The 22,950-nt window shown below is 41.4% G+C and overlaps 1 protein-coding gene across 12 annotated transcripts in view; it reads left to right on the top strand.

Annotated features, from left to right (window-relative positions):
• The window catches only part of USP34 (ubiquitin specific peptidase 34), a 266,169-nt gene that overhangs the window by 21,658 nt on the left and 221,561 nt on the right, over positions 1 to 22,950 (top strand). For 11 of the 12 annotated variants that reach the window (XM_073339379.2, XM_073339385.2, XM_073339383.2 and 8 more), the window contains exons 2-5: positions 6,688 to 6,775; positions 7,618 to 8,038; positions 13,891 to 13,941; positions 14,860 to 15,009. In XM_073339379.2, coding sequence (XP_073195480.1) covers positions 6,688 to 6,775; positions 7,618 to 8,038; positions 13,891 to 13,941; positions 14,860 to 15,009 — 710 coding nt within the window. Of the gene's footprint in view, positions 1 to 6,687; positions 6,776 to 7,617; positions 8,039 to 13,890; positions 13,942 to 14,859; positions 15,010 to 22,950 lie in introns of those variants that run through there. The other variant, XM_073339387.2, reaches the window with a different exon arrangement.

Raw genomic sequence — 22,950 nt, 5'->3', positions numbered from 1 at the left:
CAGTATATCTGATTCTTCAAGCTCAAGTGTGCTGCTCAGTGAAATTGTTGAAGAGCACTCATTTTAAAAGTGCTGAGCACCCGATAACTCCTGCTGAAGTCGATGAGAGATAGTTGGCGCTTAACACTCTTGAAAATCAGGCCACTTATATATGTGCTTCATTATATGGTTTTAAAAGCCTTACTCTAGTAGCTAGTTTGAAAAGCTTGCTTAGCATTTTCAGTTACACTCATAAGAATCCTCATCCTTCTGTTTGTAAGATTTTTGGTAGCTAGGAGCACAAAAACTTTCCAACCACAATATGCTTTTGCATAATTGGGTGCCTAGACACCATAGGGATCAGGTACATTTTAATTGCATGATTTATAGAGATTTTACATTCTGCTTGAAATACCTGGCATAGCTGAATTTTGGCAGAGGATAGTAGACTAAAAGGTAGGGGAGGTAATATCTGTTATTGGACCAACTTCTGTTCGTGAGAGAGAGAGACAAGCTTTCAAGCTACACAAAACTCTTCCATAGCACTAAGGCTGTGTCTGCACTACACTGTCGGGAGGCAAAACTTATGTTGCTCAGGGGTATGACTAAACCATCTTCCTGAGTGACGTAAGTTACACCGGCATAAGTGCTCATGTGCACAGCGCTATGTTGGTGGGAGAGCTTCTTCTGTAGAGCATCTTCACCACACGCACCACACTTCTTATACACTGCTCCTGCAGTGCTGTAAGATAGACAGACTCTTAGGGTATGTCTACATTGGCAGAGTTACAGTGCTGGCAGTTACAGCTCCGCTCAGAGAGCACTGAAGGGAAACTGCTGTTGTGTGTTCACACTGTCAGCTGCCTGCGCAATAGTGTGTTCACACTTGTGGCACTTGCAGTGGTATTCGGAGCGGTGCACTCTGGGCAGCTATCCCATAGAACATCTCTTCCTCTTCTGCCGCTAAGAGTTGTGGGAAGGCGGAGGGGGTTGCGGGGCATCCTAGGTCCTGTCTCAGTGCCCTGTGATGCACTGCTTTGCATCCCAGCAATCTCTGTGCTTCCGTCCGCATTTGGCACCATCTTTCAATGGTTTTGTGTACTGCGTGCTCTGCGTCTTCGGTCTGCACAAATGGATCCCGCTCTGTTGACCAGTATGCTGGTCGCTCTCACTAACACGGCAGAAGTGGTAGTGGGGTTATTCCTTAAACTACAAAGGCAAGAGCAGTTTGACATTGATCTCGCCACGCGTAGTAGCTCCGACACGAGATTGCATTTGGCATTCATGGAGATGCTGACCACAATGAAACTGTGCTTTTGGGCTCGGGAAACGGGAACTTAGTGGTGGGATCACATCATCATGCATGTCTGGGATGACAAGCAGTGGCTGCAGAACTTTTGGATGAGGAAAGCCACATTCATGGGACTGTGTGATGAGCTTGCCCTAGCCCTGTGGCACAAGGACATGAGAATGAGAGCTGCCCTGTTGTTGGAGAAGCGTGTGGTGATTGCAGTGTGGAAGCTGGCTACTCCAGACTGCTACCGATAGGTCGCTAACCAGTTCAGAGTGGGAAAGTCGACCGTTGGAGTCGTGTTGACGGAGGTGTGCAGCGCCATTAATCACATCCTGCTCCAAAAGAACGTGACTCTGGGCAACGTGCATGAGATTGTGGATGGCTTTGCACAAATCAGCTGCCCTAATTGTGAAGGGGCGATTGATGGCACGTATATTCCAATTCCGTCACCAGACCACCTAGCCACTGAGTACATTAATTGGAAGGGGTATTTCTCAATGGTTCTCCAGACGCTTGTGGATCACCATGGCCGTTTCACGGACATTAACGGAGGCTGGTCCGGAAAGGTGCACGATGCACACATCTTTTGGAACACTGGCCAGTTCAGGAAGCTGCAAGCAGGGACTTTCTTCCTGGACCAGAAGATCACCTTAGGGGAAGTCAGAAATGCCCATTGTGATCCTGGGAGAGCCTGCCTACCCCTTAATTCCGTGGCTTATGCAGCCATACATGGGGCACCTTGCCAGCAGCAAGGAGCAGTTGAACAACAGGCTGAGCAAATGCAGAATGACTGAGTATGCATTTGGCCATTTAAAAGCCCGCTGGTGATGCCTGTATGGGAAGCTGGACATGGCCGATGACAATATTCCTATGCTTATAGCCATGTGCTGTACGCTCCATGATATTTGTGAAGGGAAGGGTGAAAGCTTCACTCAGGGCTGGACCACAGAGGCTCAGCACCTGGAGGCTGAGTTTGAACAGCTGGAGACCAGGGCTATTAGAAGGGCACATCGTGGGGCCATCAGGGTCAGGGATGCTTTGAGGCAGCAGTTAGAAGCTGAAAGCCACTAATATTAGTTGCTATGCTCGGGATTGTGGTGCTTGTAATGCTAGGAGGTGATTTGTGCATATCATGCAAGAAGGGTCCTTAACATAACTGTATGTTGCTTTGCAGTGGTCTTTTTGCTTTCACTTAATAGAATAAAGATTGCTTTCAAACAAATACAATTCTTTTATTGAAAGCCAACAACCAGAGGAGAAAGTCAAACGAAAAAATTCATCAGCAGGGAGGGGGATGGGTGATGGGGGAATGGAAGGTCTCAAGAGGAGGTGGGGTCCCAGGACGGCTACAGATTTGTGTATGTCCAGGGATCATACCCAACCTTCTCCTTTGGAGTACGATGCAGCGGGTGCTGTACTTCAGCAGGGCCAAACTGCAGATGCATGGGTTTTGAGTGTAGTGGGTATTGGGAGTCCACATTGCTGGACTGTGAGGAGGGAGGAGTGGAATACTGTGGGTAGAGAGTGGAACCAGGAGGTTGATAAGAGTGTGTTGGCGGTGTGTGTGTGGGGAGGCGCATTGGAAAGAATTTTGCGACAGCAGCTGCAGGGGAGGGCAGGTGTGGAGTTGCTCAGTTTGAAGAGCTCGTATCGCCTGGAGCGTGTCCACTTGGTGCTCCATAACTGTTAAGAGCCACTGTATGGTTTCTTTCTGGTGTGCTGCGTTCTCCTTTTGTTCCCTCTTCTTGCTGTCCCACCACTCAGCGGCGGAGTGCATTGTAACGTCACGCATAAAGTCCTCCTTAGTTCTTCTTGACCGCTTCCTAATTCTTCGCAACCATTCTGCCGCTGATAACAAAGAGGGAGGCTGTGCTCCCAAGGTCATCTCTGTGAAGTTTAAATGCAACATTTTACAGAAGCAGTATTGTTTGCAACACAGACAACACTGTTTCAGTGCTTTAAAACACAGCCAGTACTCACACACCTGTCACTAACTGGCTGACCCCAGGCAAGCGCACACAAGCCACAAGACCCCCAAAATGATGGGTAGCCGCAGGGTAAATCACTGTTCCCGGACCCTGCTGTACACTGGGCATGTGGTTCTTGGGCACTTGGAGAGAGCCAGCACTGTAGGGGGGCTCTGATAATCATTCCTGTCCCAACACTTACCACAGGTGGTGATCATTATGGAAGATATCTTGCTGCTGAGGGTGAGCAGGGAATCAAGGGAGGGTCTTCTCCAAGCCTGTGGCTTCCGCTCTGGCCCCTATGCGGCTAGCCTGTGTGCAGCAATGATCTCTCCCCCCCACCCCCTGTGATGGCACAATGGCATGGGAAATTTACCATTAATGGGCCAAGAAACAAAGCAGCTCTGCCGAGGAACCTGTGGGAGCGGATTGCCCATTATCTCCACGAGTTTCCTGGAGATCTCTGAGGGAGATTCCCGTGAAGTGAGGGAGTGTATCAACAGCCAGTTCCGCCGCTCAAACAAGGCATGAGGTGGGAGACAAGTCTGCTTTTTGCAACCCTCCTGTCCCCAACAACTCGCTTCAGCAATTCCCCAAATCAGATCCACTTACCGGGGCCTCCTCTCCCGTTTGCTCTTCGCCAAGGTCCGACTGCTGTGACTGGCTAGGCTCCTCTGGGGTAGAAAAGAGCTCCTGACTGCATGCATCTCTGGCCTCCGAGTCATCCTCTGCCTCTGGTTCTCCCTCCCCATCTTCATCCAAGATTGCCTCCTTCTGGCTTGGTCCACTCTCGACTGGCATGTGAGCCAATGAAGTATCCACAGGGGACTTCTCAGTGGAGGTGGGGTCACCACCGAGTATCGCGTCCAGCAGTTTGTAGAACCGGCAGCTGGTGGGGGCAGCACCGGAGTGGTGGTTTGCCTCCTGCACCTTGTGGTAGGCATTCCGCAGCTCCTTCACTTTAACCCTGCACTGCAATGTGTCCTGGTCATGGCCCTTTTCTATCATGCATCTAGAAATCTGTCCATAGGTATCATAATTCCGATGGCTGGAGCACAGCTGTGATTGCCATTTCCAGCCCACCTGATGATCACTTTAGATAAGCTATTACCAGCTGGACAATGGGGTGGGAGGAGGTATTTTTTCATATTCTCTGTGTATATATAAAGTCTGCTGCAGTTTCCACGGCATGCATCCGATGAAGTGAGCTGTAGCTCACGAAAGCTCATGCTCAAATAAATTGGTTAGTCTCTAAGGTGCCACAAGTACTCCTTTTCTTTTTGCGAATACAGACTAACACGGCTGTTACTCTGAAACTTGCCAGTGTAGACAAGGCCTTAGAGTAGGGGTGCCAACCTGTGGCTCTGGAGCCACATGCAGCTCTTCAGAAGTTAATATGCGGCTCCTTGTATAGGCACCAACTCGGGCTGGAGCTACAGGCGCCAACTTTCCAGTGTGCCGGGGGGTGCTCATTAGGGTGACCAGACGACAAGTGTGAGAAATCGGGACAGGGGGTGGGGGTAATAGGAGCCTATATAAGAAAAAGACCCCAAAATTGGGACTGTCCCTATAAAATTGGGACATCTGGTCACCCTATTGCTCACTGCTCAACCCCTGGCTCTGCCACAGGCCCTGCCCCCACTCCACCCCTTCCCGCCCCCTTCCCTGAGCCTGCCATGCCCTCGCTCCTCCCCTCTCCTCCCCCAGAGCCTCCTTCATGATCTGGAGGTACTCAGGAGGTACGGGGCGGGGCGGAGAAGGCACTGATTGGTGGGGCTGGGGGGAGCTGGGAGGGAGGGTGGGAGGCAGGAGGAGCTGGGAGTGGCGGGGTCGGGGGGAGCTGATAGGGGGCTGCTGACATATTACTATGGCTCTTTGGCAATGTACATTGGTAAATTCTGGCTCCTTCTCAGGCTCAGATTGGCCACACCTTGCCTTAAAGTGTCACAGGTAAATACAAGATTGAACAGATAGTTTAGCATAAGTAGTTAGTACATATTCTAAGGAACCATTCTAAGGAACCATTCAAGGTGAAGTGGCTCATTAACACCCCTGTAGTCATAGGACAAAAATGGGAGTTAGTGGATTACAGATTGTTGTAATAAGCCATAAATCCAGTGTCTTTATTAAGACCATGATTTTTAGTGTCTAGCAAAGTTCTGAATTTATACTCCCAGGCTCGTCTTTTGAAACTGTTGTGCAGGTTTCCTTTGAGGATGAGGACTGATAGGTCAGATATGGAATGATTGCTTTGCAAGAAGTGTTCGTGATAGTGGCTTTGTTTACACTACACAGATCTTAGTGGCACAGCCATGTTGACACGTCTGTCGTTAAAAGTCGGGCAGCGTAAATGCTGTTTGTTGGCACTTTTGCGGACTAAATACTTCCACCCTGTAAGAGCAGTGTTTGCATTGTCGACAGGAGAGCGCTCCTGCTGACAACGAGCTGTTTACACTGCCACTTGCCGCGGCAAAACTTTTGTCTTTTGGCAGGGGTGTGTGTCTGTGTTTCTTTAAACACCTGTGAACAACAAAAGTTTTGTCATTCAATTGGCAGTGTAGACAAAGCCAGTGTGTTTTTGTCTTTTATCATTTTCCTGTGAGAGTTCATTTGAGAGTTTAGTGATTATCTGGTTTCACCCACATAGTTGTTATTGGGGCATTTAGTGCAATGTATGAGGAACACCACATGTGAAAGGCAAGTGTAGGACCCATGGATTTTAAAAGGTGTGTTTTGGGGGGTGTGGATCATTGTAACAGTGGAGATATGTCTGCAGGTTTTGCATCTGTTGTTCTGGCAGGGTCTGGTGCTGCTTTGAGCTGGTGTGTCCTGGTCTGAGGGGAGCTTGGAGATGTTGGGGAGTGTTTGAAAGCCAGAAGAGGGAGTTCAGGAAAGAGTTATTTCAGGATGGGCCCCACTGAGTGTGGGTTGTAGTTGTTTGATGATATCCAGTACAGATTCCAGTATGGGGTGATAGGTGACAACTAGGGGTGTTTGGCAAGAGAGGGTTTTATTTCTGGATTGAGGCAGGTTCTCTTGGGATATTTGGGTGGCCCATTCCATGGTATGATCTACTTCTCTGATGGAGCGTCCTAATTTGGTAAAGGCTGTTTTTGAACATGTAAGGTGTATATCCTGGACTTTCTCTTCAGAGCATATTCTGTGGTATCTGAGTGCCTGGCTGTAGATAACAGATTTCTTGGAGTTGAGGAGGTTACTGGATCTATGAAGGTAAGTGTGGTGATCCAAGAGTTTTGTGCTGGAAAAACATCTGTAATATTATGTTACTGTATTCTGGCTAGCAATGCAGTTCCTGTTCTGAGTCTAATTTTTCTAATTTGGTCCTTTTGGAACAAAATTTATGTTTGATATTTTATGTTTAATGTAGCAGTTAAAAGTCACATTAAATATTACATATGCCATTAACAACTTACTCTTTTTCTTCAGTATCTGACATTGAAGGTGGTGATGGATTGCAGCTCCGAAAGGAACATGCACTCAAGATATTTGCTTATATCAACTCCTGGACGCAAAGGTATTTTAATCAGTGTCTTTAAACTCATCATATTGGACCCCATTTATTGTAAAAACTATGCGGGTAGTAGAGTGAATAGAATAAGTAAAGTGAATACAATATTGTCGTGTGACTAAAATGATGGGAGAATAAAGGAAATTCTGGCCTTCATTTACATGTAACTACTTTTGTGCCATGTCTCCTGCTAGGTGTGTGTGGAGAACACACCTTTGAAGCACTGACTGGCATTCCAGAAGCTGTTGAAGAACATAGCAGTAAACAGGCTAAGTGATAGTAATGAAAAATATTATAAAACCTTATATATGCTGTTGCTTAATGTGAACTATCCTGCCACATACTTTTTTTTCTAAAGAAAATGTGGCAAAAATCAAGAATTATTACTTTGAATTTCAGTGTCTTATTAGGATTTTTTCACAATATCCTGGTGCTGTGACTCAACAAGATGAACACATGCAGTCCATAGCGACCATTGTAAAATACATAAATAATTTAAAACTGCTGAACAATAGTTGGCACCGTGTAGTTCTCTGTGAGTGTCTGGAAATAAATGGGATGCCCACAGGGATTAATGAGGTAGTCAGTATTGGTGCTTGACACTGGAGTCTCAGTGTCACTTTGAATTTCCTGTCTTTGTTGGTCTGTCACATGCTTTGTTACTTAAAATATATTTAAATGTGAAACTTCCTTATAATTAGTCACTTTAAAAAAATTAAGATCAGTCTTTTTTTCTTTCTATTTATTAGTTTCTTTAAGTTGATGGAGTCCAAACTTCTCATTTTTAGATATTTTAATTCTGAGCCACTCCAGGAATTTTCACTTTTTTATTTTGTTTTTGTTTGCAGACAATGTCTGTGCTGCTTCAAGGAGTATAAGCATTTGGAGATCTTTAACCAAGTAGTATGTGCGCTTATTAACTTAGTGATTGCCCAAGTTCAAGCTCTACGGGACCAGCTTTGTAAACATTGCACTATTAACATAGATTCAACATGGCAAGATCAGAATAATCAAGCCAATGAGCCACTGAACGTAGAAAGAGAGTCTCATGAAGAAGAAAATGGAGAACGACAAAAATGCATAGAGAAAAAGTTAGACTCTGCAAGAACTTGTATCCTGACAGAGGAAGAATCTGCAAAGAGCACTGATGCTTTTAGCTTATGGAGCACTGATGAGAAGGAAAAACTGTTGCTGTGTGTGGCAAAAATCTTTCAGATTCAGTTTCCTCTGTATACTGCTTACAAGCATAATACTCATCCCACAATAGAGGTATATCTTATTCTAACTTGTGCATATTTTGTTTTTTTGTGAAACACACTGTAGTTATCATCAAAGGGTAGACTCTGCTTGAGTGATTGTAGTTTTCAAACCAGGTGGATGGGGATGATTCAGCTCTCCCACTGAATTCAGTGGGTCTTTCCATTGACACTTTTTGGGAGATGAGCCACTCCCTTAATTACTTTCTTAAAATAATTCTTGATTGGTCTAGGCAAAAGCAGTTAATAAAATGTTGGATATAATTGCATAATTTATCATATAGTCATAGTAGTAGGAAAGCAAAAAGGGACCATAAATATGGCTTCTTTCCAAAAATAATAGAAAGTAAATTTAACTCCTTTTAGTTAAATCTGTTGTTATAAACAAAATTTACGAACTAAAACTTGCATGAGACCACACTTTTTTTGCTATTCCGTAATCAACTGAATAACTGTTACAACTGCAGCTCTGCAAACTGGACTACTATCTTTATACATTTTTCATTGTGATGTTACTTTGTTACTGCTAAATATATTTTTTTACATAATTTATTTTGAAAAAGTCACTTTCAGAACTCTTTTTTTACCAACTTTTTATTCCTAGATATAGAAGGAAATGCTTTTGTATTTATATTTGGGACTCTAGTTGTCAAATTAAAATAATTTTGTTCTTGAAAAGGTTTATTTTTAGTTCCACGTGTGGAAATCTGTTCCTGACTAAATAGAGCACATGCTACACTTACATACTGAGATATGAGTATATTTGCCATTGTTAAGAAAGCTTATACTGAGAAAATGCGTGAGAACACATTAATATGTTTATGTGGGTGTTACAAAATATTGGCACATTAAAATAGTTATCCAAAACCACAAACTTAAAGTATGAAAAAGCTCTGTCACTGCTTTGAGTAGTTAAGCTTTCAGTTTCAAATTATTACACTATTTGCTCTTAACTTGTAAAGATATACATAAATGATATGTGATTTGGCATATGTGCTACTGTGTTTGCATGAGTTATATTCAGTCCGTGAATAAGTGGATCTCACCAAATTTGGCAATAAATGTTGGTTTAGTTTAAAATTATTAAACTGGGAAGATGAGTGATTTTTGTTTTGTTTGGGGCATATTTGAGTATCTTTGCTATATTCGATCATGTTGGAGTATAAATCTGTAAGTTAAAATGTCAAACTGTGTTTACAAATATATGTGATCTCAAGTATACCTATATTAATGAACCAGAGAATGTTAGAATTCCAGTAAGTAAGACTTTCCTACCACATTTCAGTATGGTCTTCATAATTCCTTTTAAACGTTATCATCATAAATAAATAGGTCTGTGATGCATCTGCCCACTAGTAGAGAACAGTGAGGGAAGGTCTATCTTTTTGTTTTTCATACTGGTTAAAACTAATGTTAAAACGAAAGGGATTTTGCCTCTGTGTTTCATGGGGTAATTAAAAAAACTGATCTTCAGTTTTTCTCCCTGCCTTCACAGGAACATGGCAGAAACAGCTCTGGAGCAATTTTTTATGTATAAATAGACTTGCTTCTCTTAGAGAGAAGACAACAATCTTTTTTTCTTTTAGGAAATATTTGTCTGCCTTATTTTTTGTCATTGTGCCCTGAAGAATTAGAAATCTCAAAAGGGACATTGGCAAGATTTTTTTGGCTGATGTGCTGACATAGTGTAAGAGGACCAGGTTCTAACATAAATTGGGTGGCTGCATTGTGGCTCTCCAGTACACTCAAAAATATGACATCTTGAATTACTGACCACTCAGATTAGCAAGCACTGTTACTCCACGAATATATCAAAATCGTGGTCTGGAGAGAGAGACGAGAGAGAAGAAAACTTATTTGCTGTCTAGGCAAGTCAAAAAAATGATTCCCACTTTCAACTAGTTTCTCATACCAAATTTGTAATTTCTTCAGAGCAAGGATTGATAGATCTGTGTTTTGAAATCTTCTAGCACATTTTGATTTCTATCATAATACTGTATAATAATGCTAATGACGAAATCCTTCAGTGGGTTTATGGGCAAATGTGAAGTGTGGTCATTCCTTCAAAACGTTCTGTATCAGGTATAAACTGAAACCCAAATATGTCTTTTTTTTTTTTTTTTTTTTTTTTTTAAATATTAGAGAGACCAGGTGGGTAAGGTAATATCTTTTATTGGACCAGCTTCTGTTGGTGAGAGAGACAAGATTTTGAGCTTACACAGAATTCTTATTCAGGTCTTCGCAAGTCCCATAGATATCCCCAAGAAAATCAGATTAAAAATAAGTAGAGAAAGCTCCCGACTACTATATGTGAAAGTGGGATTTCTCTCCCCATGGAACATGTGCTCTGGGTACTGTGCACATTAACATTTTATTGAGTTATGAGGAAATGCTTTTAATCCTCACATTAATGTCTGTTCTGGAAAAAAGGAAGATTTCCAATTCAAAATAGATCATCTTCCGAGCTGTGTAGCTGGTTTCATGAGTTCCTCAGATTTGTAGAGGTGCATTCACACCACTTCATTGTGGCTAAGAAGTCTGGTAAAATTTGACATGTAAAATTGTCATTCAGCAGTCTCATACAGAACAATTACAGCTGCAAACAATAATTTCTACTCATTTCACACACTCATTACCTGGTTATCTCGACCAAAAGGTAATGTTGGTTCTGGCATCAGTCAGAAGAGCTCTGATGCTCTTACCAGGTACTTGGTGGAATCTTTGCAGATACTCTCACATCTGGGAGAAGAGAGATTTATAATGGGGAGAATTCCCTTCTGTCAGAAAGGGTCACAAAACTGCAATATCTAACAAGAACAAGAAAACAAGAAAAAAAAATGATCTGTTGGTGTATAAGCCTACTGGGGACTTTACTGTCCTGCTGTAAATTCCATGGGTTATGGGACGTTTCTACCCCTTGAATTTTTTTTAACTGGCAACATGCATCTCTATTATAGCAAACATAGAGGCTAAACTGGAAGAGACTAATGAGTTATCTGAGCTGAACCGTGAAAACATCCTGAAGGAAAATTTCATTTAGGAACCAGAAAGAGTGCAGCTGACAACGGACACCAGCCCAGAATACTGGGAGCCCACATAATCATATTGACAGCACAGAGGACATGGCCTTCAAGGACACAGAACTGGCATATACATTTGTTAGACTTGAGAGCAATAAGACTAGCAGTCTTAAACCTCTGGACAAGACAAGTACATCTTAGTTCAGACAAGTTTGTGGTTGTGGTCTGTTTAAAATCAACAGGGACCACAAAAACAGAATGGTGGTACAAAAGTCTACCCTGCTAATCAGATGAAAAATCTCCTTTCTAGTGAATCTGTGTGTGTCTTTGGGCACAGGAATACCACAATTGGACTTGGTCAGTTGGAAGAAAATCCGCTTGAGGGCATAAACCTTGAAGGAAGAAACTTATGTGGAAACAAACTTGTTTGCCCCAATGCAAAAGTAGTATCTGCTAACGTTCTTGATATCCAAAGAGAGATCTTCGCTTGTGATACATTTTTATCATATAAACATTCAGTCTTGCATGTGCTCTTCACAGGACTGAGAACTTTGACAGCAAAAACACTTAAAAAAACCCACAAGGACCCAAACAAGGGTAATCTGGAGATCCCTGAAATGGTTGAGCTGCATGAGGTCTGCAGGCCTGCTGTGGCTGTTTTGAGACATCTGTTAATTTTAAATGTCCTGCATCCGTGACCTTCTGTCAGGTCTATTTGTTTATTCAGACTTAGATTATGCAGGGGGTCTGTGAGATAGGTATTTCAGAAAGTACAGAATATGCTTCTGTCTAGAAAGAGGAATTTTTTCATTTTACTTGAAGTGATTACTTTCTATAAACCATGTAGAAGAAGAGGCAAAAACCACAAAGTGAGCTCCTGTTTTCCTTACCTTTTAAAATCCCTCCAGGCAGGACTAGACAATGAACTTTAAAGGAGTTAGCAAACCGGTCTTTAGTGGCTCAATAGAGGGTAAAACAGTAAGGAAAGGCATCTGTCTACTTTATTTTTATGCTTCCCCCAACATTTTGGCTCAGAATGAGGCAATTAGCAGCTCTGGTGGCAGTTCCCATATAAGTCTTTTTCTAGTAGGATGAATTTGTTATAGCTTTGTTCCCATGGCTGTGTCCACCATCACACATCCCAAGGTTGTGTCCACCATCACACATCTATTAAGGTGTTTCACCTTTGAGGTTTTTGTGCTGCCTTTGGTTCTCATAGGGAACACTCTCTTCTGTTACTTGGCTCAAAAGGTGACCTTGTGGAAATCTCAATGCCCTGAATTTTCTGTTTAGAACACCAAAGCAGGACTGTCAAATTTTCAGGTTCGTTCTAGCCAAGTAAGTCAAATCTTTTGTCTCTCCAGTGCTGCAGAGATCTCTTGCCCCATTGTTGTCAGTGATTACTCCAATATGGCTACTTCATAGGAAGAGAATTCTTGAGACAAGAAGTATTCAAAGCAGCTACTTGACATTCCAGATATACTTTCACTAAACTCTAAGGGCTTAATGCATAGACTTCTACTGTCTTTCAGCTGCCGGGTGCTAAGAGCAGTACTTTAACTGATGAACAGTTTCTGCTTCCCTCAGCAACTGATAATTTTCCCATGCATAATCTGTTTCTGGTAGTGGCATGGGCAGAGCACAGAAACACCCATTTTTCTTATCTATTGGCCAGAAAAATGTGTTGTCTACTCACTACAAAGCTGTTTTAATATTTAAAAATAATTGACAAAGAACATGATTAATTTAGTGATGATTTGGAGTTCAACATGAGGGGGAAATATGTAATATATTTAGATTCCTATATTGTAACCTTAGTGAATAGTTTAAAGTTTGATTCCATCACAACTAAAATACCCCCAGTAATGTAGTTTTAAATGATACTCTGGAAATTAGTCAATTTGAAATTAACTCCAAAAACTTCAGTTAAGTTAAATGTTTAAAAACCTTCCCTCCCCCTATGAATTTAAAGGGAAATTGTGAACATGAAAACTAGTAATTTTTTAAAAAAAGTTAAAATTAGTTTGATAGTGTTTCAGTAAGTTTTTTGGTTTTATAATCACATTTTACAATTTAAAAAAAATGTTTTCTCCCTTGCTATGTGAAAGATTCATACAAACAATACGGAAAATTGATTTAATGGGGGAAACTGTAAAATAAACTGTCTACAAAATGCTATCCAATGCACAATGTAAACATATATCAAAAGAAGTTATTAAACTCTTTAATTATAGTAATCTTCAGTGTTACTTGGAACAATAATAGATTTAAAAATTGAGAGAAATGTGATTTGTAATTTGACAGTTTCCCTGAAAGGATACCAGATACTGATTCTACAAGCTGTCAATTAGATATTTGTGTAAAAATGTTACAGGTGGACTTGAAGAAGTTTAATAAACTGAACTAGAATGACTAACTTTAAACTTTTTAGCTCTTGAATATTCATTAGATTTATGATTATACAGTATATTCTCTGTTCATTTACCTATGGCAGTTCAGATGTTTGGGTACATTACTTTCCTGCTGGTAATGGAAACATCTGAACTGGTATAGAAGAACTCCAAGAAGGAAAACTATTAGGTAAGAAATTTCCACTTATGGCTGGAGCATTGTCCTCAGTTTATAAGTACATATTTGTAAATACAATGTAAAAAAAATAGTTTAATCAGAAAATGCAAAAGTCAGTTTGACAGTTTTAAAATTAAACAAACTTAAGCTTCTTGAGTTTTATAAAATTAGGTTTCTGGAGTGTGCATCATGAGTCTTTCGGTTTTGTTTCCTTCATACAATTTGTTTCTATTCCTACTGTTAGCTAATTATATTTATCTCTTTTCTTTTAAACCAGGATATTTCTGCCCAAGAAAGCAATATATTAGGGGCGTTCTGTGATATGAATGTAAGTCATATATATTTAATTGATTCATAGACTTTAAGGCCAGAAGTGATCAAAATTATCACGATAATCTAGTCTGACCTCCTGCACATTACAGGCTACACAACCTACCCACTACTGTAATAGGTCCATAATCTCTAGCTGAGTTGCTGGAATCCTCAAATCTTGATTTAAAGATGTCATGTTACAAGGAATCCACCATTTGCACTAGTTCAAAACAGTAAGTGCCCCATGCTGCAAAGAAAGGTGAAAGCCCTCCAGGGTTTCTGCCAATCTGACCTGGGGGAAAATTTCTTCCCAACTCCAAACATGGTGATCAGTTAAACCTTGAGCATGTGGGTGTGATCCACCAGCCAGACATTTGGGAAATAATTCTCTGTAGTAACTCAAAGCCCTCCCCATCTGGTGTCCCATCTGAGACCGTTGGAGATATTTGCTAATAGCAGTCATGAATGGGCCATACGCTATTGTAGGCAATCTCATCATGACATCCCCTCCATACACTTATCAAACTCAGTTTTGAAACAAGTTAGATTTTTCCCTGCAGTACTGCCTCGGAAAGGCTGTTCCAGAACTTTACTCCTCTGATGGTTAGAAACCTTCATTTAATTTCAGGCCTAAACTCACTGATGGTTAGTTTATATCCATTTGTTCTTGTGCCAACATGGTCTCTTAACTTAAATAACTTTTCTCCCTCCTTTGGTGTTTATCCTTCTGATGTATTTATAGAGAGCATTATGAGATACAATTAACATGTTTTTGGTAACTGTAAAATAGTCATATTTAGTGTTTTATAAACGTATGATACATTGATATTGCTCATCTGAACTCTTACCTTATATGTATTTAGTTTTTTGTTTTCAATAGTAATTTGTTTTTCTTTTTAAATAAAACTTTTATATTCTTCTCCTGTTTCTATAGGATGTAGAAGTACCATTGCACTTGCTTCGTTATGTTTGTCTATTTTGTGGAAAAAATGGCCTTTCCCTCATGAAGGATTGTTTTGAATATGGAACCCCTGATACATTGCCATTTCTTATAGCACATGCATTTATCACAGTGGTATCTAATGTAAGTATTGCCCTGAGTTCGTTAAATTTTTAAACCAAAATGCAACAAATATAAAGTGGGAGAGACTAAGTCTGGGAAAATTTGAAGAAGAGGGCCCTGGAAGCAATTTTCCTCTAGTAGAGAGAAGGATGTCTGGGGATTGCCCTGTCCAGAAGAGACATCATTTCACCCCAGTCGTTACCCTGAGATCTGTTGGAGGAATAGTGGCATCTGTAGGATATCTTGTTTTCCCTTCTCTTCCCAGACATTCTGGTTGCAGCGAAACTAGGCTATCAAGGTATCCCTTTGTCACTGCTGGCAAGAACTGGAACACTCTGGTAGTGGGAGTTAAAACATGTCTGTGGAGGTGGTCATGTGGAGACTAGGAGTGGCATGAGGATGTGATGGAAAGGGATGTCTTGCTCAGGAACATGGGTGTAAAGGAAAACAGAATTTTGCCCCTTAAGTTTAACTGTAAATACTTAGAGTGTAACTAAAATGAAATGCTGTGTAATGACACTCTATGATTTGATTCCAGTATTAAGTACTTTGGATCAGATCCTGGGTGTTCCCCTCTCCCATATTCCTATGTTACTCTCAGGTGCCACAGGGTAGCTGGAAAGCTGTTCTAAGTAAAGCAGCTGAGATTTAATCTTATATAGCTGTGATTGAAAGAAAGCCAGCACTGGTGAGTCTACACCACCTGCTTCTGGTTTAGGGGGGGATTCTCAGGTGAGCCAAAAACTAGAGGGTCTTGGTTAGGGAATGCAGAACTCCCTCAATCTTGAGCTGTTGGAGTAGTCCTTAGGAAGTCATTTCAGCTGACCTGATTTAGAGTAGCTCTGAGGCTGTAAGTCGGGGTTCTCAAACTGGGGGTCGGGACCTCTCAGGGTGTCACGAGGTTATTACATGCGGGGTCATGAGCTGTCAGCCTTCACCCGAAACCCCGCTTTGCGTCCAGCATTCATAATGGTGTTAAATATATTAAAAAAGTGTTTTTAATTTATAAGGGGGGATCGCACTCAGGGGCTTGCTATGTAAAATGGGTCACCAGTACAAAAGTTTGAGAACTACTGCTGTAAGTTATACTGGGGTCGAAATCAGCCCCTGGCAGCTGCCAGAATGGGGAAATATAAAAATGCCTTTAAGTTGTCCTTTTCTTTCCCCACCCTTCCCTAGTACTGCATCAATTGTAGCTCAGCCAGACCCTTTACTATGAATGTCACAACTGACTTTAGACTTAAGTCTGTAAGTTAAACATAGATGCATAGATGTAGATTATATTCGGCAAAGTAGATTCCTTTTATATTTACTGGAATATATATATTCTTATGCAGTGGTTCACTGAATTAGGCAGGGTTGTGCTTCTGTATGTAGTGCGCTTTATTTAGCCAGTTGTAACAAAACATTTGATATCTAAGGCCCTGCTTAATTTACGATATTGCGGAAATTGCAGATCCTACAATGTTAGGCTTCCATCTCAATTTTTATGCTCAATTCAGGTGTGTGTATGTTACATTTTAGCAGTCAGCCCCACTGACACCCCTGCGCATGGCGGGGGCTCCCGCTGTCAGCCCTGGGGCGGTGGGAGCTCTCTCTCTCTAAGCTCTGGGGACCGCAATTTTCTGGGTCTTGTCCACAACTCAGCTGCAATTATTTGACAATCATCCCATAATTCAAGTAGAACCTTATTGATGTCTCTGTTTATAATTACTATGGACAGTAATGCTGTTCTCTTTAAAATATAAGAAGTTTGATTAATTCTAAATGTGACATATAATGGTCTTGGCAAGATAAATTTGTTAAATGAATTTTCTTTCACTTAACAAAGGTACATAAGTTTAAATGTTTACTTAAATCCTTTCCCCTCTCCTTTCAGTATGGTGCACATATGCTTGATTGCTCATGAAATGAAATACTGAACTGCAATAAAACAAGTGCACATTTACCAGAGAATATTTACCATAATTTTTGTGGAGAAAATCGAATACCTTTTTAGTACAAACCCAACTACTATGTGACTTTTTGTCCCATCCACTTCAGTTTATGAGCTTCACAGATAAATTAATGCAAGATTTATGAGTGGCCCTGTGAATGATAGCCCAGTAAGCAGATCTGCAGGGTAGCTCTGCAGTCTCAGCTGTTGCATAATAATTGATGTGTAAACTCAGAACTGTAGTGTAATGTTAGTTAAATGCATTTTCACAATAGTAGCAGCTCTTGAGAATGGCAGTTAACCAGCTCTTATTGTAAAGTTTCTTAGGCACACTGAGTCTTGGATTTAATTTGGAGCCCTGGGGAAGGATATGTTGTTTTGTCTTCATAACCTGTCTAGCTACGATATTATCGGTTAAAAAATTGTTTTTCTGAAAATGATTAGATTGTGGAGAGACTGGTAGTCCTTCCATAGTCAAGCTGGCAATAAGTGTCTCATAGTACAAAATTTGATCACCACTATCCTTGTACATTTAAAATAAAGGGTTCTGCTTCCAAATTTTACAGTTAATTCACAAGGGCAATTTCATTTTTTTCCTGAACATTTCAAGGAAATCCAGCAAGTAGTTTTTTTCAGGTGAAGGCAATAAAAATTGTCTCACTTTGGAAATTTTTGAAAATTGTCTGGTTCATGTTCCTCTGTAGGGAAAACAGACCAAATATAACTAAGGATTCACAAGAGATATGTCCATCATTAACTTGTGAACAGTTTAGTTTTCAAGGCAGTAAAATCCAATCTATTCTTAAGGGCATTAGTCAAAAATTAATAATATAAGAACAGCCATACTGGGTCAGACCAATGATCCATCTAGCCTAGTGTCCTGTCTTCTGACAGTGACCAGTGCCAGATGTTTTAGAGGGAATAAACAGAACAGGGCAACTTTTAGACTGATCCTTTCTCTGTCACTCAGTCCCAGCTTCTGGCAGTTGGATGTTTAGGGACACCTAAAGCATGGATTAGCATCCCAGATCATCTTGGTTAATAGCCATTGATGGACTTATCTGCCATGAAGTTATGTAGTTCTTTTTTGAGCCAGTTATACTTTTGGCCTTCACAACATCGTATGACAATGAGTTCCACAGGTTGGCTGTGCGTTGTGTGAAGAAGGACTTCCTTTTTTTGTTTTAAAGCTGCTGCTTATTAATTTCATTGGGTGATCCTTAGTTCTCGTATTATGTGAAGAAATAAATAACACTTCCCTATTCACTTTCTCCACACCATTCTTGATTTTAAAGATATCTGTCTCATCCCCCCTTAGTTGTCTCTTTTCTAAGCTAAACAGTTCCAGTCTTTCTGATCTCTTCTCATATGGAAGCTGTTTCCTACCCCTAATTATTTTATTTGGCCTTCTCTGCATCTTTTCTAATTCTAATACATCTTTTTTGAGATGAGGCGACCAGAACTGCACACGGTATTCAAGGTGTCCGCATACCATGGATTTATATAATAGTGTTATGATATTTTCTTTTTTATTATCTAATCCTTTCCTAATGGTTCCTAACATTGCTAGCTTTTTTGACGGCTGCTGCACATTTGAGCGATGTTTTCAGAGCACTATCCACGATGACTCCAAGATCTCTTACCTATGCTCCTGTCTTGTATAGAAGCTGATTTAAGCTTGTATAGAAGCTGGGAGTCAGTAGTTCTGCAATTTCATATTTGAGTTCCTTCAGAACTTTTGGGTGAATACCATCTGGTCCTGATGACTTATTACTGTTTATACTTATACTGGTCCTATGACTTATACTGTTTATCAATTTGTTCAATAACCACCTCTATTAACATCTCAGTCTGGGACAATTCCTCAGATGTGTCACCTAACAAGAATGGCTCGGATGTGGAGATCTCCTGTACATCCTCTGCAATGAAGAGTGATGTAAAGAATTCTTTTAACTTCTCTGCAATAGCTTTGTTTTCCTTGAGTGCTCTTTTAGCAGCCTGATCATCCAGTGGCCCCACTGGCTCTTTGGCAGGCTTCCTACTTCTGATGTACTTAAAAGAAAAAAATTTGCTGTTTTTGTGTCTTCAGCTAGTTGCTCTTCAAATTTTTTTGGCCTGTCTTCTTATATTTCAGAAACATGAGTCTCTGAAAGCAAAAGTTTTCATAGAATCATAGAATATCAGGGTTGGAAGGGACCCCAGAAGGTCATCTAGTCCAACCCCCTGCTCGAAGCAGGACCAATTCCCAGTTAAATCATCCCAGCCAGGGCTTTGTCAAGCCTGACCTTAAAAACCTCTAAGGAAGGAGATTCTACCACCTCCCTAGGTAACGCATTCCAGTGTTTCACCACCCTCTTAGTGAAAAAGTTTTTCCTAATATCCAATCTAAACCTCCCCCACTGCAACTTGAGACCATTACTCCTCGTTCTGTCATCTGCTACCATTGAGAACAGTCTAGAGCCATCCTCTTTGGAACCCCCTTTCAGGTAGTTGAAAGCAGCTATCAAATCCCCCCTCATTCTTCTCTTCTGCAGGCTAAACAATCCCAGTTCCCTCAGCCTCTCCTCATAAGTCATGTGTTCTAGACCCCTAATCATTTTTGTTGCCCTTCGCTGGACTCTCTCCAATTTATCCACATCCTTCTTGTAGTGTGGGGCCCAAAACTGGACACAGTACTCCAGATGAGGTCTCACCAATGTCGAATAGAGGGGAACGATCACGTCCCTCGATCTGCTCGCTATGCCCCTACTTATATATCCCAAAATGCCATTGGCCTTCTTGGCAACAAGGGCACACTGCTGACTCAGTGATGGACTTCATTTAATAAGAGTAAATGAAGGACTTTGGACACAGAAGACACTAAAGTCATAGAGAACATTTGATGACAACATTAGTGGATAAGTTTGCATAGTTATCTATCATTATAGAAAGCATTTGTCCCAAGGTGTGCAAGAGAGGAGGAGGAAGAGGAACAGCTCCTTGAGTGTCTCCTAAAGTGTGTATGAAGGGAAGCCATACACCAGAGATTCTCAAACTGTGGTCCACGAGCTCCATTCAGGGGGTCCGTGGATAATTCCCTCTAAGATGCGCGCCTGGGCAGTTGCATATGAGAGAATGAAGGGCCCCCCCCTAATTAGTGGAGCTGCGCGCGCGTGGCTCCAGTAATTAGGTGCCTGGACCCTGGAGAAGATGCACATGTAATGTGAGGTGGTGGCCTTAGGAGGAATAGGGAGTAGGTGAAAGGGGGCAGTGGGGTGAGAGGAGGGGGTGGGGGAATTTGGGAGGGCTGTGGTGGCCAGAGGAAGAGATGACTTTCCCCAGCTCCGGGGCTGCAGCTGCCTGGGAGAGATGGCTCTCCTTCCCAGCCTCAGCTCTGTGCTGCTGTGGCGGGGGAGAGACCCCACTCCTTCCCATCCCGAGCCATGGGGCTGCCGTGGCGGGGGAAGGAGGGAGAGACCCCCCTCCTTCCTAGCCCCAGCGGAGGAGAAAGGGCACATCCATCGCATTAGAAAGATAAGACTACTGATACTAAAATATGAGTTGTGTGCTTTATTTGTAGAACAAAAAAAGTTTATTAAGGTTTTTTTATATAGCACTTTTATCCAAAGCGCTTTACAATAGTTAGCTAACAGTACAAACAACATTTGGAAAGATAAGTGGTCCGCCGAGACCCTCAGCAAGTGGTCTATGAGAAAAAAAAATTTGACAACCACTGCCATACACCATAGGCTTTGAAAGTGAGAAAGAGCGATGCTGCACTAGGGCTGCTTCTTTTTGGCCATCTCGGTCATTCTCTGGCTTTCCCCTTTTTTTGCTATCCATCTGGTCTGGTTCCTTCTTCTCTTGACCTTTCCCTGGAAAACCCAGGTTTCAGCTCTAGTGCCTGTGCTCCTTCACTCCCTGTTGTTCTCCTGCTCTCCATAATGGAGGACTAGAAGCGTGTCCTGTCTACCAGCAGTTGCAAAGAAATGTGTTAACTTCTAGTTTCTTCTATGCAGGTGTGAAATTCTGACTGGAGAAGGCTATGATTACTTAATTCTTCACTATTGTAGGCCTGCAGTTGTCATGAAGAATTACTTAATCATCGCACACTAGTGATGAAGAAATAGTGAACAATGGTCTGATAACTACTTCTAAGTTGCTACTTTTAATTGTATTGTATAAAATTTAGCAAGTTATGTTTAAAAAAATCCTGGAGTGATGAAAACATATTGCCTTTTAGCAGTGGGCTGACGATAACGCAGAACAAAATAGAAAAAAAATCTAAGTTTTAAAAATAGAAAAGTTTGTGGTAAATTTTAATTATTAGCAGGCAGAGACAAGAAAAAAAAGTATGAAGAAAGATATGAAATGCTTATGAGTTCATATGCTTTGATTCAGGCGAATTATTCCCAGTCTCATTAGTGTATTCTAGTAGCTAAAGAAGAAGACTTGAGTCAGACTCCTAGGTTCTGTTCCCAAGATGGCCACTGACCTTGGACAAGTCACTTAACCTCATTGTGCCTCAGTTTACTCCTCTGTAATAGGGTGTAGTACTTTGTTTCTCAACCTGTTTACCATTATGGGCAGCATATGCAGCTCTCTATGCATTATGTGGGCCACATTCACATATTATATATACTACCTGTGGGACCCTGAGGATGTCACATGCACTGCAGCTGTGTGCTGATTGGGCTGCAAGCAGGCTGCAGGTTGAGAACCACTGGTGTAATATTTATTTCTCCCACTGGAGTGTGGATTGATTTAAATTAGATTTAATTTTAATATGAAGTTTGACTTTAATTATGGTTTAAATCAATAATAAAAATAATGTGGAAATCAATTATTTTTAACCATTTCTTAACATTTTCGTAAGTTTCACTCAGTTGGGAGTAGAACCAAAACATTGTTATTCATTTGATGTATTACAGCGAGTGCTCGCTTTGCAATAGTTGATGTTGAGAAGCCTTTGTTGTTTAAAGAACAACTGTAAAATCTGTGTACTTGCTTGGATTTCCTTGAAATTTGATATGCCTCATCGGGGTGCAGGATAAGGTTAGTAGTCCAAATTTGAGGTTGGTGGAGCAAGGAGTTCCCGAGACACAGCTCCCTGAAAAAAACAGCATTCTTAAAGGTTGGCAGATTCTACAACTTTTTGTGTGTGTGCAGACCCGGATGTTAAACCATGGCTGTGCTCGTGCCCTGAATAGTCAGTTGCTTGACATTTACCTCAGCTAGTGCATGACACCCATGGTCCCCTGCGGATGCACTGTTGAAAGTGTTTTTCAGGAAACAGTTAAGTTGTCTAGATAGACGCACACTGCGCACTCATGTGCCAAATTAATTACGCTGTACACGTGCAGACAGACTACCCAAGACAGTCACTAGCCAGCCAGTTTTCATAGGACCTGAGTGGCTCAAGGGGACGTGCTGAGGCCATTGAACCTGAACTATACCCAGGTATTGTAAGTTTGAAACCCACCCTTGTATAGGTGCTGGAACTAAGGGTACCGGTGGTGCTGCAGCACCCCCTGACTTGAAGTGGTTTCTGTTATATACAGGTTTCAGAGTAGCAGCCGTGTTAGTCTGTATTCGCGAAAAGGAGTACTTGGGGCACCTTAGAGACTAACAAATTTATTTGAGCATAAGCTTTAGTGAGCTACAGCTCACTTCATCGGATGCATTCAGTGGAATTCAGGGTTTACAGTTTAGTTCAATGGCTCTCAACACCCCCACTATAAAAATTGTTCCTGCACTCTTGGCAGAAATCTGGGAGTGATCTGGAGGCATGTTGCCAAACACTGCTGCTGAGTAGTGGAGATTTTATTTTGGGGAATTATAATCTTATGCACTGGAAGAAAAAGAAAGGCCTCCAAGGTCTTAGAGTAACACATGAATGTAAACTTGTGAGTACGTGCACAGCAAGTGGGTACACTGCTAGATTTTTCGGTGATCCACTGGTTCATCCTGTGTGCAAAGATATCCTGAGTAGGACATTTGGTTTAGAAGTCTTCTTTAATTTTTTCATCTACACTACTGCACTTTGT

This window comes from Lepidochelys kempii, chromosome 3 (genome assembly GCF_965140285.1).
Source record: "Lepidochelys kempii isolate rLepKem1 chromosome 3, rLepKem1.hap1, whole genome shotgun sequence".
In the NCBI taxonomy this organism is placed as follows: Eukaryota; Metazoa; Chordata; order Testudines; family Cheloniidae; genus Lepidochelys; species Lepidochelys kempii.
This window is presented reverse-complemented; position numbering and strand designations above follow the sequence as displayed.